This window comes from Mixophyes fleayi, chromosome 2 (genome assembly GCF_038048845.1).
Source record: "Mixophyes fleayi isolate aMixFle1 chromosome 2, aMixFle1.hap1, whole genome shotgun sequence".
Classification (NCBI taxonomy): Eukaryota; Metazoa; Chordata; class Amphibia; order Anura; family Limnodynastidae; genus Mixophyes; species Mixophyes fleayi.
In genome coordinates, this window is record NC_134403.1 from 289,949,792 (window position 1) to 289,962,064 (window position 12,273).

Consider the following 12,273-nt stretch of genomic DNA (forward strand, 5'->3'; position numbering starts at 1 on the left):
AATGCCATTTATTTTCTCACCCTTTCAAAACAATCCACCTGCAGGGGATTAGGTCTGGGGTGATGAAATAGAGCAGTTGCCCATTATTATTATTTGCTCGGGGCAAATCTCTTGCATCAGGATTTGGGCGTTGTCCTGTGGAAATGTACCTGATTTACTCACTGTAGTGTGTGTGCTATAAGGTGCTCAGTACAGTCTCCTCACAAGCTGCAGCTACAGCAATACCCTGGAGTATTGGTATTATATTCTCCAGTTAGCTGACTTTTATGCTCAGCATTTTTATTTTGCAAGTTGTGCTCTCCCCCTCCCTCCTCTGAGGCAGGTGCGTGATTTCCTCTCCTCACGACCTTCATTGTTCCCTCCAGCTGCGTCTGAGATCACAGACAGCGCATCTGAATCCCCGTCAGTCTGTATCAGGAGTGCTGCAGAAGGCACGGTGCGTGCTGGCATCGTGATGCCACCCATGCCCGAGGTGTTCTGTTCCACTCCATGTACCCACCTGACACAGCAAATAACCCACATTAACCCCCTGTCTGCCTGCTAAAACATGGACCCCTCCCGCTTATTATTGTGCTATCCCCAACCCACTGATGTCTGATCTAACACGATCTGCGGCCATGCTGCCAGTGTGTGATGCAGCACATTGGCACTGAGCAGGCCCAGGGCTCACTTTGGCAGTGTGATCTGCTGTTCGCCATTGCTCTGACACTGGCTGGGCCCAGGCCATCAGACATGTACTTTGTACCACCTTGGAGGTAGCTCTCTCCAGCGGCTGTGGACAAGGGCGGTAGTACTGAGTGTCAGACACACTTCTGCAAACAGCTCCACTAACTCGTCCTAGGCTCTGCAGTTTTGAGGCACCGCCTCCCGCCCTCCTCCTCTTCTACCCATTTCACACTTTTATTGGTCGTGTTTTACTACTGAACCCGCCTATTACTAAAGAAGGTAGATATATTAGGAAGTGAAGGCAAGATAGGTCCTCGCCGGGTCCAAGTTTCTCCCGTCCTCACACACAGGCTGAGCTTGTCATTGAAACACCATTACTGCTGCTATCCCCCCCCCTCCCTGTGTGATCTGCAGCGATCGTACAATACAAACCTCCCAAGCTCGTAACAAGGAAGCAGCACAACCACCACCTCGATCTACAAGAGCAGACACCTATATTGGTCTCAAGAAGAAAGAGCTGCAACCGCCACAGATCAAGTTACACAACAGGGAGTGTTTATAAACCTGGGTGTTTGAATTAGACAAAAATAAGCACAATCTAAAAGAAGAACAAAGATCAGACAACATGGCAAGGGATAAAGCCAAGGAAAATGATGGTGGCTGGAAGAAATTCATCTGGAATCCCGAGAAGAAGGAGTTCGTGGGCAGAACAGGTGGCAGCTGGTGTAAGTATCAGATAGTCTATCATGATTTCTTTATTAGCTTATTTGAAGACTCATTTAAAAAAAAATATAAAAAAAATAGGCTCCTTTGAGCTGGATAGATGGCCAACTACAAGGTTATATGGATGTGTAATGTCTGTCCTGTGCCAAGAGAGCGTGATATTGTGGTTAGATGGTGGCACAATGGCTGATCTCGGATCTCTCTGATGGAGTGACGCTCAGTAATTAAATGTATGGTTTTGTGGTTGCACTATAGCTATAGTTCTTAAACATTGCTGATGAAAACCTTTATTGTGTTTTATACCTTTTGCGTTCTATTTATCTACATCCTTTCACTTGTGCTTTTTTGGGGGGGGGGAGGTCATTTTGAAGGACGCCGATGTAGCCAATCTATAAGAACGGAGACAAGAGGGAGTGGAAAGCCCTGTGTGTCATCGTCACCCACTACAAAACTAACAAGGAGGGGGGGGACTCATTGCAGTTGTTAGCTTGCAATGGAAAATACGCAGAAGGCAAATAGTATATGCTGGGGGATGGGCGGGAGGATAGCGGTGATGACTACAATAATAGACAGCTTTTAGCATCGGTTGAGGATGTAGAGCTTCTTCATGTTTATTGGGAAACGTTTGTTATGATCAGTGATGGCCCGAGAGGTTAGTTGTATGCATCACTCCTCAAGGTTAGTCAAGGTGACAGGTTAGATGCATGGGGAATGCCCTCTGCTTGTCGTGTTCACTGAGTGTATGCAGAGTGGTGATCTTCACATGGTAGATTTAAGATGATGATCTATACAGATGATCTTTAGTACATTAGATAGCACTAACTAGCTGGAGGAGAAAAGAACAGTCAGGAATGAACAGGTCCTCCAAAGGTCGTATCCTAGCAACTGGGTGTAACTGGAGTTGGGCCTCAAAGGTTCACAATGGATCAGGAATTTGAAACTCTTTAATCTGATGTGCTGTTCTCTCATGCTAATATATATCATTTTATTTTGTATGGTGGTAGCTATGGAAGCTGTATTTCAATTTGCATAACTTCAGTTTGGTATCACCACTGTGAGCATTATAATGTCTCTGTTCATTTAGGAAGCAGTACATAGCATTGCCATTGCAAAGCACAATTTCCTGTAGTGATGCAGACTGACAGAGGTTCCAGTCCTCTCAGTATGTACTTGTTCTAATATTTTTATTTGTTATGATGTTCACATGATGGGTTGCTAACTTTTCTGTGGAAATATATTGCCAATTTTAAATAAAAACACCTATTGTGTGTGTGTGTGTGTGTGGGGGAGGGGGGGGGGTGCTTGTTTTTTTTTTTTTTAGTATAAGAGAAATACCTTCGAAAAATTCAGTCTCAATACAGTCTATATATTTTGTTGTTTTTCCTTTTATGGATGAACTTGGCTTAGAATAGTCAGACAAACTTGTCTGATAGGCTCTTAAATCTATTGTACAGCAGAATGCTCCCTGATTATCACAGGAATACTTTACATGAAACCATTCTAAACACAATGTTGCTTACAGCAACATAATAGTACAGTCTTCTGGAATGTGGAGCAGCCTATATTTAAGAAGGCATATAAAATGCCTATGGGCAATGTCCTTGTACACCTACAGCTGACATTTCTAATGTTATTAAACTATCTTTTGTTTAACATAAAATTAATAGTATGCCATTCCAGACATTCTTGTTTTGTATGGAATTTGGTGTACGAGCAGCAGTGCTTTTTATCAGACAAATGACATTAAACATACTACTTCCATGAATTCTATTAAACCTTATAATTTGCATTAGATCATCTCTAATCTGTACAAAAATGTATGTTGAGGATTTATTGAACAATAGAAGTAATTCTGTAGCAATTAAGGATATGTAGTTGACTACATTACAATTGTAATTGAGAACTTTGCACAGATGGGACGTTCTTGCCAGGATTCAGTGTAGAGTGTTTCTTGTTGGCAGACGGAAAATCTTATAATTAAGACTTTGGTATTGTGTTATCTGTATTAGTTTACAGTATGCTAAATGTGTTAGTGAAAGGTTGCAGTAGATATCTTGTTGTTTTGTACTATGTTATGTAGAACACGGTGTTTCCATATGCAAAACATTGCCTGTTCGAATAGACAGTGACAAGCCGCCTGAAGCCTGGCAGAAATCACAGGCAGCATGTTTGCTTAGCAGCAATGGTGCTTTTCTCCTCCTATGCCTGAGCTGTGGAAAAAATTTCCAAATCTCCCTGACGTCACTGACACTTGCTCAATGCTGCCTGGATACCAACTTTAACTATGAACATGCCACTTCCTAACACTAGTAAAAATACAATGTGACTAGGCCTCTGTAGCTATGTTACACAACAGGCAGTTATTTAGCAGTGTTGTCAAGACACTTCTCAGTTTCCACATACAAGCTAAACCTGAAAATGTTTCAAATGCCAGATTGTACTTTGGTTTATGTCACAAATTAACCTTTGTTAGTTGAACTTGTCCTGACTACAATGACCTTAATACATTTACCCTTTGTAACTGTAGTGTTGTATAGTGTGCTTTTTCTGTACTAAATATTTCTTTTTGAAAATTAGTGTTTGAGGTTTATTATTAATGGGAAAATGTCTTTTAATGATCTAAATTGACATTTGCAATTTTGTTCCATTCTCTGCAGTTAAAATCCTCGTATTCTATTTGATCTTCTATGGCTGTCTAGCTGGTATATTTATTGGGACCATTCAAGTGCTTCTATTAACCATCAGTGATTATGAACCAAAGTATCAAGATCGTGTAGCACCACCAGGTAATTCTATGTTATGTCTGCAGTGTATGTACCTTTAGGGCTCGTTAATTTAGGAATTAGTACATTACATATTACAGTGACATTTACACTGTTAGGGAAACAGATCTCACAAAGTGAGACTTGGCATTTATTTGTACAAGGCTCTTATATAGACACAGTGGGATTGCATACACAGTAATTCCAAATAGAAACATCAACTATCTTATTATGTAAGATTAAATACATGATGCTATTCATATAAGAGCCATATACACATAAAAAGGGTAACTCTGCATGATATTTTTGTTCAAACCTTTTAAATGGTGTTTGTAAGCATATGCTGTGTCTAGACTGGTATTTATTTTACTTTTTCTTTTATTAATAATATTTATTATTATTATTATTATTATTATTATTATTATTATTATATGGGAAGCACTTTGACATTTTTTGTAAAATCCTGAAACCACTGCCCATCTTGGTGTAGCCATATTGTAACAGAGTTTATGGAAGCTGTGACTAATGAAGTGCAGTCACTTGTTCATTTATGCAACATTGGTATGACTACTGTTACTTTTACCATTGTTATATGACCAGGGCCCATGTAGTTATAGCACATGATGGAACATGCTTCTTTTAGGTTAATGGTGTGACCTGATCACCATAAAAATGGTAGTGGGCATCTTATTACCCTCTCAGTTCAATTTCAGTGTTAGCATGGTGGGGTGCAGAACAAAAGGCGTGATGGACACACAATGCTCTCAATCTCGCTGTTGGCTTAAAAAAAATGATACTCCATCTCTAATGGCTACATTCACATATAATTGCATATTAATGTGTCCAGCCTATAATAGTATAGAAATCAGGCCCTATAGTAGGTGGAGACTTTGGTTTCTATGTACCAACCCATCCAACTAAACTGGACTTTTATCTCGGGTAGTAAAATAATACACTAAAAGGATTAGTCTGAGATATTCATCATCATCACCATTTATTTATATAGCACCACTAATTCCACAGCGCTGTACAGAGAACTCATTCACTTCAGTCCCTGCCCCATTGGAGCTTAGTCTAAATTCCCTAACACACACACACACACGTCAATTTGTTAGCAGCCAATTAACCTACCAGTATTGTGTGGGAGGAAACCGGAGCACCCAGAGGAAACCCACGCAAACACGCAGTCACTGATTATCTCCTTTCACAGCTCCATTATACAGCTAAGGCTTACAGCATTTATGGAAACCAATCTTGGAGAGAAACCTACGTTTATTAAGCTAGTGGGTTTGAACGCATTTGCAGTTAAAAATACATAGACGTAAAATCCCTTCATAAAACAAGGGCAATTGTGTGACTATATAAAGTTGGGCCAATCGCTATATGCATTCAGCTTTGCACCAGGTTTATGCCAGGCATACATCTGATACCCTTTCTATCAGATATAAACTTATTTTTTGATAGCGAAATACACATTTCCTATTGGGTCTGGATAAAATTATTTTAAAAAAAAAAACCCTCAAACACAGCAGGTATAACTTTCGTCATGTATAACTTTTAAAAATAAATAAAACCTCTTGTTAAAATATACTCACAAAATTATATAAAATATGCAAGATCAATGAAGAGAGCACCAATCCGCTTGAGAGGTGAATCTGCAATGGGAAGCGGTTAGCTAGTGCAGGTGACCTATCATCATCATTGAGTATTGGTACCTGCCCCAGCACATGCAATCGAAACGGCTACTGACAGGCATAGATGCATTTCTGTGTAGCTCTGCATCTATTCACCTTACTGTACTCCGCATACGTTACACCGCCCCTTCCTCCTCTCCAGTCGCAAGCAGACTCATGTGTCAGATGCTCACAAAACAAGCCGCACGCAGTTGTTTGCATGTGCAGTACACTTTTGCGGATTATACACTGTGCAAGTAGGCGTATGTCCAACTCCACGAGGCCCAGTATGCCTACAGACACATTCTCTGCATATGGACAGTAGGCAACGAGTAGCTTTCTAGCAGTCTTTAAACTACCAGCCTATTGCTTGCTGCGCATGGGACTTCACAACAGCTGAAAAAAAACAAAACAAAAAAAACTCGTGGTCTACTCCAACTTATGTACAATTATTTTATGCAAATAAAATGATTAGTGCATAAATTGTATCTATCTATGGGAGTTATTAATAAGAGACGGCTGATGTAACTATAGTCTTCTGTCTGAAGTGCATTAGTTTATTATAAACATGCATCATTTTATTTATTTTTGCCTAGATACGTGACAATAAGCTTTTAATTATTGACCTTTAATAATAAACAAATCCTAGTATACCTTAAACTGACATCATTTGGACATTGCACTCTACATTTTTCAACAGTCTGGTTAGATTATATTAATGCCAATGGCAAGTCTCTGTCCAGCCACTGCACATATACAGCTCCCATCTTCCTATAACCACTTCTTTTCAGCTGAGCAATATTGAAGAAAGTCTACACAATGAAAATATTGATATTAATGTATTTCTATATATAATTATACACTGCTCATTTATGCATGTGCTAGGGACATGATGTTTGAAGGATTAGTGACACATGTCTCTACATACTGTGTAAGCATTTGATTGTCTTATCTGAAGTGAACATACTGGAAGTGCAGAATGTGAAACCTCTAATACCTAAAATGGAAAGTACGTTTCTGCTTTGTGCGAGTGTTTTTCCTCTATGCCTTTACTATGCTGACGAATGTATTACATAGGAGGAGAGATCATTGCTACTTCCCCTCTCTACATAGGACCTTGACTCTCTGACACAGTTAATGATTCACTGTCAGAATGGTTTTTTGGTTTGGTTTTTTTTCTTTTCAGCATTTCTACAATCATGATGCACACTTTTAAAATGAACCCCATGTTAAATGAAGATGCTTTAGTGTTCTGTTAAATATGCAATGCTGCTGGGATAAATCTTTGACGCAGTTGTCTAAATACCTGTCCCCAAGATTAATTCTAGCAAGGTATTAAATCTCTCCAGATAACGGGCATCTGGATTGATATTGGCTGACGGCAGTACATTATGCATGTAGTTCATACAATGTTTTAGTATAAATTTCATATAAGTAAACTATTAATCAAAAGTTATGAGTTTCATTGTATAAAATAGGGTATATTAAACATTGATATCATGTTTATTCATATAGGTTCAGATATAGCCTAGAAAAAGCTGTAAAGTGCAAAGAACTAAAACTCACTATAGACTGGAATTCAATTGGCTGGATTCATAGTTTCTCATCAGTTTTTTTTTGTTGTCCTGGGATATTGTTACTTGTGGTATTACCAATATTTAGTATAACAGAAAATTCTTGTTTTGATGTAGAATCAATGGTTGCCATCTTCTTGTAAGTCTGTTAAACTGTGCCCAATGTAGACTATTCGGGCAGTATTCCTGCACCACTGTCAATATTCTAGTACAAACCTTGATTTTTGGGACATTGCACAACACAAACACTCCATGTTAAACGTGTGTGTGTGTGTGTGTGTATGTATGTATGTGTGTATACCGTTTAAGATTTTTCATATTTGGCATGGTAAGCAATTCTTTGTAGGGATTGTAATTTTAATCAGTTTAATATGTCAGACTAATACAAACTCTTATCTAATTGGTTAATGTAGATTTCAACAAATGTATTTGTCTTATGGACAAATACATGGCCTTTTTTAAAAAAAAATAAAAAATGTAAACTGTACAAAAGCAAATTGGTTCCCGGTGCTCTTGGTAACTTGGTAATAACATACACAACTGCAACAAGCAAATGTTCCACTAATCTGTGAACAGAATAAGCTGAGCATTAATTTGTTTTGTGTGTATCTGTATGTAGTAACCCTCCATAACATATTAAATCGCTGGAATGCTGCAATAAGCATGACATGTCATTTACTGAGCTAAATAATGACAATGATTTATGTTTCTTTTTGTATTTAAGGATTGACCCAGGTGCCCAAAGCAATTAAAACCGAGATAGGCTATACACTGACTGACCCATCTACATATGCAGGATATGTAAATAGCATTTCTAAATTTTTAGACAAGTATAACAGCACCAAACAACAAGACCAGCTGACTTTTAAAGACTGTGGTGGTGAGTATTACAATTTTTTTTTTTTGTCATATGTAACAGCTGTCAAAGCATGATGGCTTGAGATGTATATCTAAGACACCAAAACATAAAAAGTTTCCCAAACTTTTAATGATCCAGTCAAAGTGACTGATTTTAAGAATGATTATACCCGTAAAATGTTGCTTATTGGAAGGTTGGCTAGACTGGTCTAGAGCAGCATTAATAGAAGTTACTGAAGGTGTTTTTAAACTTTGGGTGTTTTAAGGTTTTCTGTTGAAAGCTCTCACTGGCAGGATGTGTTCCCACCACGGCCCTACTTGGTGGACATGAACAATCCGAGGCCTCTTTACTCAGTTTGTAGTAACTTACTCTATTGGGGGGGGGGGAATTCAATCGGCCACGTTACTGTAAAAAGTTATGCAGGCTGCGCACCATTACCGATATTATGGTAATAGTGCGCATATTTACCGTTAATATGGTAATTTCAACACCAGCCGAGTTAAAATTACCATAGTAATGGTAAAATACTTTTGAATATTTCCCCCCTACGAATGTCATTAATTTGTAGTTCAAAAATTATCTAAGATCCAGACACTCGGTCACAGAATTACTTGGTTATCCCTTGTACAGCACGTGCTAAAATAATTTACCATTTTCTAGAGAATCCTGGACCATACTTTGAGCAAGGAGCAATAGGTGTAAATGATGGCAAGAAAAGATCCTGTATATTTAAGCGGGAATGGCTTGGAAACTGCTCTGGCCTACAAGATCCATCCTTTGGCTTTAAAGATGGCAAGCCTTGTGTAATTGTAAAACTTAACCGAATCCTGGGATACAAACCAAAGGTAAGACCCTTGGCAAGCTCATATGGAAACCTTCATATCTTGGACATTGACATATCCTAACATTTAACAAACTCTTAATCTAACTATTGCAGCCTCCACAAAATGCATCATTTCCTGAAATCCAAGGAGCAGTTTACAACCAGTACATCATTCCCATCTTCTGTAAAGGAAAGGTAAGATCATCTGATCAGTCAATCTTTTCCCATCACACTAAAATGTAATAATATCCTCTCCCCCCCCCCCCCCCCCCCCCCCCCCCCAAAAAAAAATAAAAAAGCATAACAATTGTCTGTAAAACGCCCACAAACTTGGAGAGCGCAGTGAAGCCACAAAATCAGACAGTTTAAAAACGAAAAAAAACAATGGTGGTGCAAGGAGGGTGACAGTTCTTGAAGACTCAATGTATGGCTACCAGTTTAATCCGTTAAAATGACAATATCATGGATTAACATTGTCGCACAATTCCAACAGGATTGGCCAGGTGTAGCAGTTCTATGTTTCACATATGTAGCATATACCTCATGCCGGAGAAATGTCAGTGGGAGATCTTGATGCTAGTTATTGTTTGGGCTGGGCATGATCTTGCTCGTGTCAAGTATCATATGTGAATACAGTTACCACAATGTTAATACACTTGAGAGTTGCCCAGGTCTGACAACCACTGTATATGTTCATGGCACATTTATACATCAAAATGTTGACACCATCACTAGAAACCAGGGTTATTGGGCAAACATGTGACTGCCAATAATTGAAACATAAACAAAATGTCTGTTGGTAAATACCTATCAATATAACAATTCATCAATTTCTACAATTTTTTTTTTTTTTGTTACAGAAAGAGGAAGACAACCCTAAAATTAAAGAGGTGAACTACTATGGAATGGGCGGATATGGTGGATTTCCCTTGAACTACTACCCTTACTATGGACAGCTGCTACAACCTGAGTATCTACAACCCCTAATTGCCGTGCAATTCACCAACATTTCCATCGATACTGAAGTTCGTATTGAATGCATGGCATACGGGGAGAACATTGGCTACAGCGAAAAAGACCGCTTTCAGGGACGCTTTGATGTAAAGTTTGATATAAAGAGTAGCTGATCACAGGCACAACCTGTGTAATACCATAATCTAAAAAAAAATCCAGAAAAACCTTTAGTCTTGAACAAACTGTCATGTATGGGACCTACACTAAATATATATGCTTTACACAAGCTTTCTGCATTTATTAGGGTTAGAATGTAAAATCAAGGTGTAGCAATAGTAACAAGTATTTATTATACTGTAAATGAGAACTAATAAATGACTTGAACCTTGGGACATGCCCATTATGCTGTAAATTGATTCCATAATCAAAATGTAGTAAGCAGTGTCTGGCCCCAGAATATTGCTACATTTGTGTATTTTTGTGTACTTGTACAGTAGCATATGTGCAAACTATAATTTCCGCCAATCCATGTTTTGTTGTACTATGTTCCTTCTGTGAGCAGGCAGGTTTGCAGGTCAAGGTGTAAATACTCTATAATGGGAATAAAACTGGCATGGTAGTTTTGTTTCTACTTTTAAACAAGTGATGGCCAACCAAAAAGAATATTTAATAGCACTCCATAAAGCCATTTTACAATGGCATTGATTTAATTTTATTTAGATAAGGGGGAGGGGCCTTTTTTTTTTTTTTTTTTCTCTTTTCTGTTCTTTAGCTTCACGTAAATGCAATTGGTAATGGGTTGTGCTGTGCTTTGTACTTTAATGCTTTTATAATTAATCCTCCCCCCCTTATTTCTTATGTGCGTTTTATGAAGGTGTGTTGAGGCCTGGGTCTGACTGTCACTTTTGCCAGGAGTATGGCTAATTGTTTTGAGGTATATATATATTTTTTTTTTTCAGGAAGCATCGCAGTTTGGTGCTGTGTCTTTACAAATGTTTTATCCATTTTCATGGTGGAAGAATTTTATATTTATGCAGTTGTACAATTTTATTTTTCTTCAAGAAAAGTAATGTATGAAATAAACCAAAGTCACGTGTTGAAAAATAAATCTTTATTTTAAAAATGCAATGCAGTATCCCATAGGATGTATTACATGTCAACTGTGCGCACATTGTTTGAACATCTGTAATATCTGCGAGGAGTACAGTGCTCTATCAGTCAAAACATCAGACAATAAAATGAATAAATCCATTATTGGTCCTCTCGTTCTTTTTAGTTGTCTAGAATTTTGAAGAAATATTGTACCTAGGAAACAGGAGAAAAAACATTTAAGTGAAAATGTAAGCTCTATACCAGGCCTGTCCAACCTGCGGCCCTCCAGGTGTTGTGAAACTACAAGCCCCAGCATGCTTTGCCAGTAGACAACCTGTTGATAGCTAGAAGGGTATGCTGGGACTTGTAGTTTCACAACATCTGGAGGCCCACTGGTTGGACAGGCCTGCTCTATACTGACTATTCTTTGTGATTATAAACATGTATATTATAATCCACCAAGTTGAGTGAAAGTAGGAGATTGATGTCACCACTCTTATACTTATAACCACACTATTGTGACATAGTTTTTTTCCAATCTTTGTCCCTCAAGAGGAAGTAGATGAATAGACTTAATGACTTGAGTAATCTTTGTCACATGGGTGTCCATGCATTGTGACTCAACAAAATGGAAGTCTACTGAAAAAGCATTCCTATTAACACTATGGGAATGTATTTTTGGCACAGCCCCTCATATTCACATTGACAAACTTGATACAATTTACAAAATCATTCTGCAGTTCAGTTTTGTTTAACTACAAAACCCATCACTGACATGTTTTCAGACATAGATTGGCTGTCCTTGGAGTCAAGTCATACAGTACACTTTCCCTGTTCATCAAAAGTTTCTGGTTAAGTTACCCAAATACCTAAACAGACTTGCCACTTATTAACACTTATCAGCTAAGATCTACTTCCAGAAGCCTGCTAATGCTCCTCATTTCTGGAACAACCTACTAGAGTATCAAAAATCTGCCACCTATTGAAGATCCTTCAAAACGTCTGTCACTCAGGTTTAAAAAAAACCTATAGGAATGCTTAAAGCCTCCAGTCTGTAACCAGATCACAATTGTATCGGAGTTATCCAGGACATACATAATGAGAGGTCACTTACAATTTCTTCCTGGTGTAATACTTTATTTATAAA

At 38.2% G+C, this 12,273-nt stretch overlaps 2 protein-coding genes across 3 annotated transcripts in view; one reads left to right on the forward strand and one right to left on the reverse strand.

Annotated features, from left to right (window-relative positions):
• The first annotated feature begins 962 nt into the window (after positions 1-962).
• Positions 963-11,285, forward strand: ATP1B1 (ATPase Na+/K+ transporting subunit beta 1). Its single transcript, XM_075196366.1, has 6 exons — positions 963-1,391; positions 4,047-4,175; positions 8,123-8,278; positions 8,918-9,102; positions 9,195-9,275; positions 9,941-11,285. Exons 1-6 carry the CDS (start codon positions 1,292-1,294, stop codon positions 10,205-10,207), a joined length of 918 nt encoding a protein of 305 aa, XP_075052467.1. The 5' UTR covers positions 963-1,291; the 3' UTR covers positions 10,208-11,285.
• Positions 11,131-12,273, reverse strand: part of NME7 (NME/NM23 family member 7) — a 131,998-nt gene continuing 130,855 nt past the window's right edge. For both annotated transcript variants that reach the window (XM_075196362.1, XM_075196363.1), the window contains one exon: positions 11,131-11,339. In XM_075196362.1, the coding sequence (XP_075052463.1) occupies positions 11,307-11,339 (33 nt within the window). In that variant the 3' untranslated portion in view covers positions 11,131-11,306. The remainder of the gene's footprint in view (positions 11,340-12,273) is intronic.